The 15,855-nt window shown below is 40.7% G+C and overlaps 1 protein-coding gene across 1 annotated transcript in view; it reads right to left on the bottom strand.

Annotated features, from left to right (window-relative positions):
* F13b (coagulation factor XIII B chain) overlaps positions 1 to 15,855 on the bottom strand; it is a 53,919-nt gene that overhangs the window by 19,769 nt on the left and 18,295 nt on the right. The window contains exons 10-24 of the mRNA XM_070041894.1: positions 12,529 to 12,711; positions 12,231 to 12,431; positions 11,263 to 11,436; positions 11,000 to 11,182; positions 9,824 to 10,006; positions 9,536 to 9,724; positions 8,469 to 8,651; positions 8,205 to 8,387; positions 6,772 to 6,954; positions 6,472 to 6,672; positions 5,672 to 5,854; positions 5,409 to 5,591; positions 4,186 to 4,368; positions 3,888 to 4,088; positions 1,697 to 1,879 (exon numbers count right to left, since the gene is read on the bottom strand). Of these exons, the coding sequence (XP_069897995.1) occupies positions 1,697 to 1,879; positions 3,888 to 4,088; positions 4,186 to 4,368; positions 5,409 to 5,591; positions 5,672 to 5,854; positions 6,472 to 6,672; positions 6,772 to 6,954; positions 8,205 to 8,387; positions 8,469 to 8,651; positions 9,536 to 9,724; positions 9,824 to 10,006; positions 11,000 to 11,182; positions 11,263 to 11,436; positions 12,231 to 12,431; positions 12,529 to 12,711 (2,796 nt within the window). The remainder of the gene's footprint in view (positions 1 to 1,696; positions 1,880 to 3,887; positions 4,089 to 4,185; positions 4,369 to 5,408; positions 5,592 to 5,671; positions 5,855 to 6,471; positions 6,673 to 6,771; positions 6,955 to 8,204; positions 8,388 to 8,468; positions 8,652 to 9,535; positions 9,725 to 9,823; positions 10,007 to 10,999; positions 11,183 to 11,262; positions 11,437 to 12,230; positions 12,432 to 12,528; positions 12,712 to 15,855) is intronic.

Here is a 15,855-nt window from a genome sequence, read left to right as displayed (position 1 = left end):
GGTTTCCCTTATTTGCAATATCTAGTACATGTCTGAGTCAAGCAGAAAAGGTCAGATAAGGTGATGTTAGGGAGATGAACCCTAAGATATGTATTCAAATGGTTTTTTTTCTTTCATGCAATTGTTTTTAACACATTTATAAGATTATTTCTTATATTATAACCCCTGCTTTCACTGTATTTGATGTCGGTATAATTTGTGGAGGGGAAAGGGAAAAACAAATCATTTAAATAGGGATACAGGTGGACCCATTGCAACAATGAGATGTACAAGTCGTTATGTCAAAAACGAACTTTACAACTTTGGTACAGGGCGGGAGTGGGGGGAGGGAGATAGTTGGGTGGGGGCTCGGGGAGAAGGGGAAACAAAGGAGGGGGCTTCAATGCTTGATAAGAAATGCACTCATTATCTTGCCCATGTAATTGTAACCCCTCTGTATAGTATTTTCACACAAAAAAACAGATGTAAAACTCCAAATTATTAGCAAATAAACCAATGGATGTAATAAACATAATTCATCACAACCATGATATGTCTTATAAGAAAATAACCATGTTTAAATTTCAAAAAGAGTCAATATAATTCACTAAATGCACGGGAAAAAGTAATAATTATATTATAATGATAAGATAGATACTGGCAAGGTTAAAAGTACTTATTAAAGATGATTTTTTAAATGCTCTCCATAAAACAAAGATAAGTTTCTTTATCTTTTACCTATTTTTGGAAGTATGTAAAATTTGATTCTTAAAGGTGATATATAAAGGGGAAATATTAAAAGTTTAATTATGAGACTGAAAAGCAAATAAAGATATTCATCACATTATCCAGCCAACAGTATACCTAAGTCCTGGCCAATGAAATAAGATAAAATAAATAAGTCAGAACTGAAAACAAAGAAATACTTTCTTCTTATTAAGATAGGACATTGGTATATGGTCTGATATTTTTCATAAATGTGATTTGTCAGGATACTTTACTAAAAAGACATTCATTTCCTTCTTTCTTTCTCTTTCTTTCTCTCTTCCCCTTTCTTCCGCCTTTCCTCCTCTTTCCTTCTTTCTTCCTTCCTTCCTTTTCTCCTTCCTTCCTTCCTTCCTTCCTTCCTTCCTTCCTTTCTTGTTTCCTTCTTTGTTCTCTTTCTTCCTTGTTTCCTTTATTTTGTTCCTTTCTTTATGGTTAATTGGAGATAAAGAGTATGGTGGGCTTTTCTTCCTAGGCTGGCTTTGAACTGCAATCCTTAGATTTCACCCTTCTGCTTAGCTAAGATTATAAAGCATGAGTCACCAGTGTCTGATTTGCTTCATCTTTCCATATTGATCATATTGACATGACCTTCCCTTTGTCATCCTGCTATACTCATGTTTTGTACCATGTCAATAATCATACTGAATGGTAACTACTGACATGTTTAGCTATACTACTATGCTTACCCATCTCATTGCCTAACTCAAACAGTATCAGATGTGTGGTTAGCACTTAGTATTTATCAAAATAAATTGGACCTTTAGTTATTTGAATCCTAGAGGAAAGAGTTTTTAAAGAGTGATTAAATAAGAATCTAAATAAAAATAATCCCATAGCAGTAAGTTAAGTATGATGTTAGTGTTGTAATCAAGGCAAACGTGACAGGAAGTTGAGTATGTGTCATTGCTTTACTTACTGACTAGGGATGCGTGACATTTCATGCACATACCTAAACATACCGGTGGAGGAGTCCATATTCCCTCCACACAGTGAGCCTCCTTATGTCCATGCAGGAAATGGTGCTCAAAGCATCTGTATTCTACAGAGGAACCAGTTTCATAAGTGTTTACAGTTGAACTAATAATGACTCCATTTTTAATAAGTGGAGGAGGTGCACACCTTCCTTTAGATTCTGCAAAGACAATTTTAAAGTACATGATGAATTGCTATGATAAGCATCCAGAGTTTTCATAATTGCTACAGAAATAAAACAAGGATTACTTCTTTGTCTCAAAGGCCATTAATGTAGTACTCAAAATAGTTTTTAACAGTTAAAATATTTTTGTGGCAGTGGTGCAGATGGTTCACACCTGTAATTCTAGCTCCTCAAGGGTCTGGGATCTGAATGACTGAGGTTTGAAACCAGCTTGAGGAGAAAAATTTACTCCATCTTCAGCAAAAATTCAGGCTGAATATTGTGGCTCAAGTGGTAGAGCACCTTACACTTGTGAACCCCAGGACTTCCTAATAAAATAATGTATTTCTATAATTATATCATAGTATAAAGTTAATTCTGGTGATGAGTTACATGTTATAAAATTCAAATGCACATTAATATCCAAGTTTTGATAGTTATAATTTCTTTACAGTCTACCTGAAAATGTGTGATATCTCTCTTAAAGCCATTTATATTATATTATCTTCCTTTTGATTTCTTATTAAAAATAATTGTTGGGGAGAATGAAGAAATTGTTCGAGATGCACTGCACTCACAAACTGACATGTTGAATTAAAACCCGTTCCATGCATCTATTTAAGGATAATAAAATGAAAATAAAAAATAAAAGTTAATGAAAGAACAAAATTTTAAAAAGTGTAATAATCCCTATGCTGTCCAGGGATTAAAGAAAATCTCTCACTATGAATCAAAACCTTTTCTGAGACAATGGTCCCCACGAACCCTAAGCGGGTGTTATTTCATATCATTGCAGAATGCTGACATAAGATTCCCTAGATGGTTCAAGGACTTTTGATTCTTCTCTTTATAAAAATGAAAATGAGGGCTGGGAAGGTGGCTCAGTGGTAGAGCGCTTGCCTTGCATGCCTGAGGCCCTGGGTTCAATTCCTCAGCACCACATAAGCAAAAAAAGAAAAAAGAAAAAGAAAATGATTAAATTAAGCCCTAAGTATTTTTTTGAGGTTACATATATTACAAATAGTGGAGTTATTGCCTGATTTCAGTCCAAATCTTCTCATTGTTAGTATACAGAAAAGCTTCTGATTTTTACGGGTTGATTACCTTACCAAAGTTTTATATCAGCCCTAGTAGCTTGGGGGAGGAGCCTATAGTATCCTTTAAATACAAGATCCTGTCATCTGAAAAAATGTACAGTCTTATACCTTCTATGCTTATTTGGGTCCCCTTTATTCTTTTTTCTTGTCTTATTGCACTTGCTAGGAATTCCAGTACTATATTGAGGAATGGAGATGGTAGATATCCCTCTCATTCCTGATTTTAGAGGCATTCATTTTAGATTTTCACCCTTAAGAATAATATTGGCTGTTCTTTTGACATACACAGCATTTATTCTAGTAAAGAATGTTCCATGCATTCCTAACTTCTCCAGAGCTTTTATCATAAAGCAGTGTTGTATCTCGTCAAAAGCCTTTTTCTGCATCTATTGAGATGATCATGTGGTTCTTGCCCTTACTTCTACTAATGTGTTGTATTACACTTATTGATTCACATATATTGAACTAGCCTTGCATTCCTGGGATGAATCCTAGTTGATCATAGTGTGTGAATTTGGAGGTTAAAGTTGTGGAATTCGGAGGAGAAGAGGGAGAAAAATTCAGACAAGAATCCAATCTATATCCTACAAAATTAAAAAAAATGAGGGATGGGTGAGAATGGTGAAGTGACGATATTCATGGACTTTATTCATAAATTGCTTTGTTAAATGGCAACTCTTTTGTACAGCTACCTACATATAATGGAAACTAAAATAAAAATGAAAAGGACTCATTGAAATTCAAATATGCTCCCAGAATTATCTGATCTAAGTATGTGTACTGGTGCAACATTGGAAGTTGGCTCAATCTCAATTAATAGATTAGCAGTTGAAGCCAAGGAATTATTTAGTAACAGGTATAACTTTCCAGCCAAGGCGGTTAAAGGTCTACAGGCACCATTGTGTTACCTTTTCTATTGCAGGAGGGGTACTTCACCTGCCCCCTGCGGCACTGCACAGAGAGTTCAGACAGCAGAGTGGATGGAGACAGCTCATAGCCCTGCTTACATTTGAATTCTATCAAATCTCCATGCAAGATTTTCCGTTCATGTTTCCACTTGATCTCGATGTTGTTCTTAGTCATGTCATCTTCATTCATAGTGCACGGCTCTGAAAGAGCAAATGATTTCTATGCTATGAAACACAATAGGAATAGCACAGAAAAGTATAGACATCAGGGTGGCCATTCAGCATGTTCCCCACTTACCCATGCAAACAGGGGGAGATGACCACTCTCCTTTTCGACAATGGGATGTTTTTGTACCACTCAGTAGATAATACTCATTGCACCTGTACTCTACTGAGTCTCCATGTTTGTAACTTTCCAGCACTCCACCAACAACAGTCCCATTGGTGATACTAGGCGGAGGCCCACAGTGCTTGCTATGTTCTAAAAAAAAGAAGTAGTTTTAACATTAATATGAATTTATACCAATACCCAGATACAATCCGCTTATCTAAATTACCATACCTCAATACTGGTAATATCTAATTTAGGACAATTGATTTCTAAATTCATGGCTGTCTAAAATTACTTTTCTTCTAAATAAAATGTTCAGCTCAAGTAGTTTTTTTTTAATAAAGCAATAATAAATAGCAAGGAAAATGATTCTTCTTTTATCACTTTCTTGTTTGAAAGGAATTGTGGGTACAGATCTTAAAATATTGGCACAGGGAGGGAAATGAGGTGCTTCAGCATAAAGACTTGAGTCCACTCTCATACTATTCTCCGGGTTTGGCTTCTATTATTTTCTGCCTTCTCTCTGCTTTCCATCTCAATCATACCATGGATGAAATGTTAACTGGTTTTTTTTAACCTTTGTCTCTCTTTAGAATCTTTCTCTTCCTCTACTTATTCAGCATTCGTCTAAGATTTTCCCATATGTTCAATATCTGATCCAGAAATGGGAAGCAAGGTAGGCATCACCCAAGGGTGATGGTTCAGCCGGTAATAACCTCCAACCAAACAGAAGAGCAGGGATGGGCTCAGAAGGACATGAGATTCATCATGGCCAGACACAGAAATACTGTCTGCTGCAATGCTCCAAGGTCATGAACAGAGTACTGTGCATTCATGGTGTACGTCAGGAAGAGGAAGGAGGAAGATAGGCATGGCATGCCCTTTTCTTGGTCTCAGAGGAAACATGTTTACTCTGGTGAGTCCTTCAAAGCTCAGAGGCCTTAGCGTTCACACAGCTCATGTGACAGCACAAATCTATTTTAAGCCTCTGTTGGGTTCCCACATTGTTGACCCTGACTTCACTTGTAGATTGTACCAGGGACACAAATGAGTAGCACAATACATGATAGTAGCAATGTGCATCTAGGTTATGAGCAGTGGTCTGTGCCTATGAGTATGGAGCTAAATAAGCAGAATGGAAAGTCATGCCCTACAGGTTTATCTGTCGATGGTAATGGTAGCATACGCACCGACACACTCTGGGGGAGATGACCACTGTCCATGATGACAAGATATCTCCTTCGGCCCGATTAGGTGGTATCCCCTTTCACAGTGGTACTCTACTTTATCCCCACAGGAATAAGCCCTGGAATTTTGGATTGGTGAGCCATTCTCTATTCTGGGTGGGTGCTCACAGGTTACCCTCCTCTCTTCTGGAAAGACAGAAAGCAAGAGCCCCCTTAGCCACAGAGCAGATGGTGCTGCATGGAAAGATAATCAAGACATTACCCACCAACACATTTAGGGGGCTCCGTCCATTCTCCATGTTCACAGCGCATTTCGTCTGAGCCCCGGAGCTCAAAATGCCGTTCACATTCTATGCGAACTACTTCTTCATCATGATCATGAAGTGTCGAATGACTTTCAATTTTGGAATTAACAGGAATAGGTGGAGGGGGACATCCATTTCTTCTTTCTTACAGAAAAATAGCAGCCTCTTTAGTCATACAATTGCAAACTACAGTGAAGAGTCAGCAAGAATGTACATGATCTGGAACCATAGAACATGTGGTACACAGAGCGCAGGACTGCCCCACCCTGTGTCCACCTCTCTATGTCAATAAGTGGGTACAATGGCTAGCTTTTATACACACACACACACACACACACACACACACACACACACACCCATACACACAAGTCAACGGATCAGCAATTATGAAAACACAAATGTATGAAGCATACATTTGTGAAGGTATTCTTGCTGTTAGACTCTTTCGCCACTGGTTTTAAAGAAGTCAGGCATCCTACTGGGAGCTTCCAAAGAGAGAAAACCACAACAGGAGGGGGAGGCGCGTGTATGTGTGTGTATGTGTCATCTGAGAGTGACATTGATCAACAAATATTGTATTCATAAACTGCCTTGTTAAATGGCAACTCCTTTGTACAGCTACCCAAAGGTAATGGAAACTAAAATAAACGAGAAAATGATTCATTGAAATTAAACTCTGTTTGCATAGTCAAACTATGTAAGTGTATGTGATGGCTCAACATTGGAAGGTGGTTAATGGTCTACAGGCAGCACCATGTTACCTTTTCTAATGCAGGAGGGGTACTTCACCTCCCCCCTGTGGCACTTCACAGAGTGTTCAGACGAGTGGGTGGATGGAGACAGCTCATAGCCCTCCTTACATTTGAATTCTATTACATCTCCATGCAAGACTTTCCCTTCATGTTTAAACTTGACCTCAATGTGGTTCTTGGTCATGTCGTCTTCACTCAGAGTACACGGCTCTGAAAAAAACAAATGATTTCTATGGTATGAAACACGATGGGAATAGCACAGGAAAGGACAGACATCACGGTGGCCATTCAAAGTGTTTCCCCCCTTACCCATGCAAACAGGGGGAGATGACCATGCTCTTTTTTCACAATAGGACATTGCGGACCCGTTCAGTCGATGATGCTCATTGCACCTGTACTCCACTGATGATCCAGGTGTATAACTTGCCAGCACTCCACCAACAATAACACCATTTGTGATATTAGGTGGAGGCCCACAGTTCTCAACTTGTTCTAAGAAAAGAGGTATATTTAAAATTAGTATGAATTTATACCAATACCATGATAAAATCCACTCACCTAAATTATTATACCTTAATATTAGTAATATCTAATTTAGGACAATTGATTTCTACATTCATGGGCATTCTAAAATTACTTTTCTGCTAAATGAAGAAATGGTCAGCTTAAGTAGTTTTAATAAAGAATTATAAATAGTAAGAAAAGTGATTCCTCTTTTATCTCTTTTCTTGTTTGTGCAGGAATTGTGGTACAGATTTTTAAATACTTGCACAGGGAGGAAAGTGATGTTCTACAGCTAAAAGGCCTGAATCCACTCCCATACTAGTCTCTGGGTTTGCCTCCTATTATTTTCTTCCTTCTCTCTGTTTTCATCTCAGTTCTCAATCAACCCATGGATGAAGTGGCCACTGTGTCTCTTTAGAACCTTTCTCTTCCTCAATTATTCAGCATTCTTCTTAGATTTTTGCCATATATTCAATATCTGATCCAGAAATGGGAAGCAAGGGAGGCTGGATAGCACCCAGGGGAGATGGTTCAACCAAGTGATATAATCCAATCAGAAGAGCAGGGATGGGGCTCAGAAGGACATGGCCAGACACAGAAATACTGTCTGCTGGAATTCTCCAAGGTCACAAACAGAGTGCTGTGCATTCATGTACCTCAGGAGGAGGGAGGAAGAAGACAACCATGGTACGCCATTTTCTTGGTCTCCAAGGAAGCATTCTTTTTTTTTTTTTTTTTTTTTTTTTTTTTTTTGTCAGTTGTGGGACTTGAATTCTGGGCCTGGGTACTGTCTATTAGCACTTCAGCTCAAGGTAAGCACCACTTTTGGTTATTGGGTGGCTAATTGGAGATTTTCCTTCCCCAAGCTAGACTGAACCATGAAGGTCAGATCTCAGCCTCCTGAGTAGGTAGTATTACAGGCGTGAGTCACCACTGCATGGCTTCCAATGAAGCACTATTACTCTGGTGAGTCCTTAGGCTCAGAGGCCTTAGCGTTCACACAGGTCATGTGACAGCACAAATCTATTTTAAACCACTGTTGGGTTCTCACATTGTTGACCCTGACTTCACTTCTAGATTGTACCAGGGTCACAAATGAGTAGCACAATACATGGTAGTAGCAATGTGCATCTAGGTTAAGAGCAGTGGTCTGTGCCTATGTGTATGTAGCTAAATAAGCAGAATAGAAAATCATGCCCTACAGGTTTATCTGTCAATGGTAATGGTAGCATACGCACTAACACACTCTGGGGGAGATGACCACTGTCCATGATGACACTCTATCTCCTTTGGTCCTTGGAGTTGGTATCCTGTATCACAGCGGTACTCCACTTTATCCTCATGGGAATAAGCCCTGGAATTTTGGATTGGTGCGCCATTCTGGATGCTGGGTGGGTACTCACAGGTTACCCACTTCTCTTCTGGAAAGACAGAAAGCAAGAGCCCCCTTTAGCCACAGACCGGATTGTGCTACAGGGAAAGATAATCAAGACATTACCCACCAACACATTTAGGGGGCTCCGTCCATTCTCCATGTTCACAGCGCATTTCATGTGAGCCCCGGAGCTCAAAATGCCGTTCACATTCTATGCGAACTACTTCTTCATCATGATCATGAAATGTCGAATGACTTTCAATTTTGGAATTAACAGGAATAGGTGGAGGGGGACATCCATTTCTTCTTTCTTACAGAAAAATAGCAGCCTCTTTAGTCATACAATTGCAAACTACAGTGAAGAGTCAGCAAGAATGTACATGATCTGGAACCATAGAACATGTGGTACACAGAGCGCAGGACTGCCCCACCCTGTGTCCACCTCTCTATGTCAATAAGTGGGTACAATGGCTAGCTTTTATTTTGTTTTATTTTGGGTCCGGTCATGGGCCTGAACTCTGAGCCTGGGCGATGCCCCTCAGCTCTTCAGCTCAAGGCTAGCGCTCTACCACTTGAGCCACTGCACCACTTCTGGCTTTTTTTTGCTTATGTGGTGCTGAGGAATCGAACCCAGGGCCTCAAGCATGCAAGGCAAGCGCTTTACCACTGAGCCACCTTCCCAGCCCAATGGCTAGCTTTTATACACACACACACACACACACACACACACACACACACACACACACACACAAGTCAACGGATCAGCAATTATGAAAACACAATTTTGAAGCATACATTTGTAAAGGTATTCTTGCTGTTAGACTCTTTCACCACTGGTTTTAAAGAAGTCAGGCATCCTACTGGGAGCTTCCAAAGAGAGAAAACCACAACAGGAGGGGGAGGTGCGTGAATGTGTGTGTATGTGTCACCTGTAGTGACATTGATTAGCAAATATTGTATTCATAAACTGCCTTGTTAAATGGCAACTTCTTTGTATAGCTACCCAAAGATAATGGAAACTAAAAGTGAAAATGACTCATTGCATTTCAAATATGTTCACAGAGTCATCTTATGTGAGTGCATGTGATGGCTAAACGTTGGAAGTTAGCTCAATCCCATTGCAAGGAATTATTAAGTCACAGGCATACATTTCCAGCCAAGGCGGCTAATGGTCTACAGATACCACCGTGTTACCTTTTCTAATGCAGGAGGGGTACTTCAGCTCCCCCCTGTGACACTTCACAGAGAGTTCAGAGGGCCGCAGGTCATAGCCTTCCTTACACATGAATTCTATCAAATCTCCATGGAAGACTTTCCCTTCATTTTTAAACTTGATCTCGATGTGGTTCTTGGTCATGTGGTCTTCATTCAGGATGCATGGCTCTGAAATAAACAAATGATTTCTAGGGTATGAAACACGATGGGAATAGCACAGGAAAGGACAGACATCATGGTGGCCCATTCAGTGTGTTCCCCACTTACCCATGCAAACAGGGGGAGATGACCACGCTCTTTTTTCACAATAGGACATTTTGGACCCGTTCAGTCGATGATGCTCATTGCATCTGTACTCCACGGATGATCCTGGTGTATAACTTGCCAGTACTTCACCAACAATAACACCATTTGTGATATTAGGTGGAGGCCCGCAGTTCTCAGTTTGTTCTAAGAAAAGAGGTATACTTAAAATTAGTATGAATTTATACCAATAACCTGATATAATTCACTTACATAAATAACAATACCTTAATATTGGTAATATCTCATTTAGGATAATTGATTTCTATGTGGACCTTTTAAGTACTTTTCGGCTAAATGAAAAGCCTGTTAAGCTCAAGTAGTTATGAAAAATGATTCTTCTTTTATCTCTTTTCTTATTTGTGGAGGAATTGTGGTACAGATCTTAAAATATTTTCACAGGAAGGGATGTGATGTTCTTCAGCTAAAAGACTGAATCCAGTCTTATACTGTCTCTGGGTTTGGCTCCTATTATTTTTATCTCAGTTTTCAATCAACCCATGGATGAAATATCCAACTTTTTATTTTATCTTTGTCTCTCTTTAGAACCTTTCTCTTCCTGTATTATTCAGTATTTTCTTGGATTTTGCCATATGTACAATATCTGATCCGGAAATGGGAAGCAAAGCAGGCTGTGTAGCACTCAAGGGTGGTGGTTCACCCCATGATATCCTCAAATCAAACAAAAGAGCAGGGATGGGCTCAGAAGGATCTGACACCATGGCCAAACACAGAAATACTGTCTGCTGCAGTGCTCCAAGGTCATGAACAGAGTACTGTGCATTCATGGTGTAGGTCAGGAAGAGGTGGAGGATGACAGCCATGGATTGCCCTTTTCTTGGTCTCAAAGGAAGCATTCTTACTCTGGTGAGTCTTCAATGCTCAGAGGCCTTAGCGTTCACACAGCTCATGTGACAGCACGAATCTATTTTAAGCCTCTGTTGGGTTCCCACATTGTTGACCCTGACTTCACTTCTAGATTGTCCCAGGGACACAAATGAGTAGCACAATACATGGTAATAGCAATGTGCATCTAGGTTATGAGCAGTGGTCTGTGCCTATGAGTATGTAGCTAAATAAGCAGAATGGAAAGTCATGCCCTACAGGTTTATCTGTCGATGGTAATGGTAGCATACGCACTGACACACTCTGGGGGAGATGACCACTGTCCATGATGACACTCTATCTCCTTTGGCCCTCGGAGTTGGTATCCCGTATCACAGCGGTACTCCACTTTATCCCCATGGGAATAAGCCCTGGAATTTTGGATTGGTGCGCCATTCTGGATGCTGGGTGGTTGCTCACAGGTTATTCTTTCTTTTTCTGGAAAGACAGAAAGCAAGAGGCCCCTTAGCTACAGAGGGGACTGTACTACAGGGAAAGATAATCAAGACATTACCCACCAACACATTGTGGAGGCTCCGTCCATTCTCCATGTTCACAGCGCATTTCCTCTGAGCCCCGGAGCTCAAAATTCCTTTCACATTCTATGTGAACTACTTCTTCATGATGATGATAATGAGTGTGAATTATGGAATTAACAGGCATAGGTGGAGGGGGACATCCATTTCTTCTTTCTTACAGAAAAATAGCAGCCTCTTTAGTCATACAATTACAAACTATAATGAAGATTCAGCAAGAATGTACATGATCTGGTACCATAGAATATGTGGTACACAGAGCATAGGACTGCCCCCCCCTGTGTCCACCTCTCTATGTCAATAAGTGGGAATAATGGCTAGCTTTTACACACACACACAACACCAACACACACACACACACACACACACACACACACACACACACACACACACAATGATGGATCAGTGTGTGATCAATTCTGTAGCATACATTTGTAAAGGTATTCTTGCTGTCAGACCCTCCACTGGTTTTGAAGAAGCCAGGCATCACATTGGAAGCTTTCAAAGAGAGAAGGTAACAATACTCAATAGGAAAGGTACTCATTACCTCACTCATGTAACTGTAACCCCTCTGTACAGTATTTTTACAATAAAAGACATTTTTAAAAAGGGAGAAAACCACTACAGGAAGGGGAAGTTTGTGTATGTGTGTATATGTGCCCTGTGTGAGTAATAATGATCAAGATATATTGTATTCATAAACTGTCGTGTTAAATGGCAACTCCTTTGTACAGCTACCTAGTGATAATAGAAACCAAAGTAAAAATGAAAAGGACTCATATTGCATTTGAATTGCATCAAATATGTTTGCATTGTCATCCTATGTAAGTGTATGTGCTGGCTCAATATTGGCCGTTGGCTCAACCCCAATTAACAGATTAGCAGTTGAAGCCAAGACATTACTTAGTCCAGCCAAGGTGGTTAATGGTCTACAGGCAGCACCATGTTACCTTTTCTAATGCAGAAGGGGTACTTCAGCTCCCCCCTGTGGCACTTCACAGAGAGTTCAGACAAGTGGGTGGACGAAGACAGCTCATAGCCCTCCTTACACATGAACTCTACCCAATCTCCATGGAAGACTTTCCCTTCATTTTTAAACTTGATCTCAATGTGGTTCTTGGTCATGTCGTCTTCATTCAGGATGCACGGTTCTGAAAAAAAAAAAAAAACAAATGATTTCTATGCTATGAAACACCATGGGAATAGGGACAGACATCACAGTGGCCATTCAGCACATTCCCCGCTTACCTATGCAAACAGGGGGAGAGGACCATACTCCTTTTTCACAATAGGACATTTTGGACCCGTTCAGTCGATGATGCTCATTGCACCTGTACTCCACTGATGACCCAGGTGTGTAACTTGCCAGCACTCCACCAACAATAACACCATTTGTGATATTAGGTGGAGGCCCACAGTTATCAATTTGTTCTAAGGAAAGAGGGGGATTTAAAATTAATGTGAATTTACACCAATATCAAGATGTAATCCACTCACCTAAATTACCTTACCTCAGTATCGGTAATATCTAATTTAGGACAATTAATTTCTAAATTCATAGGCATTCTAAAATTACTTTTATGCTAAATGAAAAAAATGTTCAACTCAAATAGTTAAGAAAAATGATTCTTTTTTTTATCCCTTTTCTTATTTGTGCAGGAAATGTGGTACAGATTTTAAAATATTAGCATAGGGAGGGAAGTGATGTTCTTTAGCTAAAAGGCCTGAATCCAGTCCTATACTGTTTCTGGGTTTGGCTCCTATTATTTTCTTCCTTCTCTCTGCTTTTCATCTCAGTTCTCAATCAACCCATGGATGAAGTGGCCACTGTGTGTCTTTAGAACCTTTCTCTTCCTCTATTATTCAGTATTTTCTTGGATTTTGCCATATGTTCAATATCTGATCCAGAAATGGGATCAGGCAGGCTGGGTAGCACCCAAGGGTGATGGTTCAACCTGATGATAACCTCAAATCAAACAGAAGAGCAGGGATGGGCTCAGAAGGACATGAGATTCACCATGGCCAGACACATACTGTCTGCTGCAATGCTCCAAGGTCATGAAGAGAGTGCTGTGCATTCATGGTGTAGGTCAGGAAGAGGTGGAGGAAGACAGCCATGGATTGCCCTTTTCTTGGTCTCAAACGAAGCATTCTTACTCTGGTGAGTCTTCAATGCTCAGAGGCCTTAGCGTTCACACAGGTCATGTGACAGCACGGATCTATTTTAAGCCTCTGTTGGGTTCCCACATTGTTGACCCTGACTTCACTTCTAGATTGTCCCAAGGACACAAATGAGTAGCACAATACATGGTAGTAGCAATGTACTTCTAGGTTATGAGCAGTGGTCTGTGCCTATGAGTATGTAGCTAAATAAGCAGAATGGAAAGTCATGCCCTACAGGTTTATCTGTCGATGGTAATGATAACATACGCACTGACACAATCTGGGGGAGATGTCCACTGTCCATGATGACAATCTATCTCCTTTGGTCCTTGGAGTTGGTATCCCGTATCACAGCGATACTCTACTTTATCCCCATGGGAATAAGCCCTGGAATTTTGGATTGGTGAGCCATTCTGGATGCTGGGTGGTTGCTCACAGGTTATCCTTTCTTTTTCTGGAAAGACAAAACCCAAGAGGCCCCTTTAGCTACAGAGCAGACTGTAATGTATGGAAAGCCAACTCAAGACATTACCAACCAATACATTGTGGAGGCTCTGTCCATTCTCCATGTTCACAGCGTATTTCTCTTGATCCCCGGATCTCAAAATTCCGTTCACATTCTATGTGAACTATTTCTCCATGATCATGAGTTGTGGAATGAGTTTGAATTTTGGAATTAACAGGCATAGGTGGAGAGGTACATCCATTTCTTCTTTCTTACAGAAAAATAGCATCCTATTTAGTCATACAATTACAAACTATAATGAAGATTCAGCAAGAATGTATATAGTCCTATACCATAAAAAATGTGGCACACAGAGTTTAGGATTGCCCCCACCGCACCTCCACCTCTTTATGTCAATGAGTGGGAACAATGGCTTGCTTTTACACACACACACACACACACACACACACACAATACATAATGGATCAGTGTGTGATTATAAAAACACAATTTTGCAGCATACATTTTTAATGGTATTCCTGCTATTAGATTCTTTCACCACTGGTTTTGAAGAAGCCAGACTTCCTGTTAGGAGTTTCCAAAAGGAGAAAACCACATTGGGAGGAGGAGGTATGTGTATGTGTGTGTCAGTGTCATGTGAGTGATATTGATCAGCAAATACTGTATTCATAAACTGCCTTGTTAAATGGCAACTCCTTTGTACAGCTACTTGCTGGGACCCCATCTTAATGTTAGGACCCAACGAGCCTACATGACTCCACCCTGGTTAAACATCCATCTTGTTGTTTACAAGTTTAGGGAAAATGTGGATTGCAAGTCTCTGATAACAGAGCCTAGAGGCCAGGTGGACAAGTCCAATCAGTAACAGCACATATATAACAACCACCCCCCACCAAGGAATGCAATCCCCAATTCCCCCACACACACACCAAACCTGCATGCCAAAACTGACCAAAGTGGTAGGCTAGTTTAAATAACTGCTTAGGGATAAGTTGTAACCTCATTGGTCACCTGCATGTGACCCAACATAACTGCAATTTTATGTGAGTGTTGCAATGCTATTGGCCACCTGCGTGTGGCCAGCCTAACTGCATGGCCTATTCCCTATAAAAAATTAGCCCGTGCAGTTGAGTCGGGTTCCCTCTCTGCCAAGGCGGCCTGACTGGTCAATCCATTTCTAGATGCTCGGCATGAAATATAACTTTGTCTGACTTTTGCTTTGTTTCAGTCTCATTCCTTTAATCATGGACCCCAATATTGGGGGACTACCCCAATATCTTGGGGGCTCATCCGGGATCAAACAATGAGGACTGAGCCAGCATCTGAATTTCTGAGAAAAACCTCCAGAGGTAAGAGAGGGTTTGAGTTCCCTGTATTTCTGGGTTTGTGGAGCTCCAGGAGGGGCCCACCGGGGAGCAACTGGATGCAGTATTGCTCCCCAGGGCTGGAGTGGATGAAGAGACATCCCATCCCTCCATCTGTAGATCACCAGGAAGGGGCTCGAGTCCCCCTAGGCAGTCAGGGGACCAAGGGGGTTCAAGTCCCCCAAGCCACAGCAGGTTACATTTCTGAGTTGGGATTACATCTTGGTTGTTCTTGGGCTTAATTTTCTACCAAGGAGAAGTAGCCGCTGGGTCTGTCTTTGTCTTGTCTTTATGGTGTCTGCTATATTGTTTGTCATGTTTGAGGAAATGGGGCAGAAAGGTAGTAAGGAATCTGTGACAGCCCTAGACCTTGTCCTTCATTTTAAAGACCTCCAGAAAAAAACTGCTAGTTCTGCTTTTGTAACTTGCTTCTTTGTCAATTATGAAACTGCCACTGACCACCTGCAAGTGGCCTCAGCAAGATCTTAGCCTCAGGCTTTGGCCCAGGGGTTCTGAGCATGGGGGAGAACCTGCCAGTCTGAGGGGACAGCTGCTAGGGACTTAATTCCCTTGCCCCATGAT

The sequence above is a fragment of the Dipodomys merriami genome, unplaced genomic scaffold (genome assembly GCF_024711535.1).
Source record: "Dipodomys merriami isolate MVZ:Mamm:240054 unplaced genomic scaffold, mDipMer1.0.p SCAF_31, whole genome shotgun sequence".
Lineage (NCBI taxonomy): Eukaryota > Metazoa > Chordata > Mammalia > Rodentia > Heteromyidae > Dipodomys > Dipodomys merriami.
Note: the sequence above shows the minus strand (reverse complement) of the source record. Positions and strands in the feature narration are given on the sequence as shown.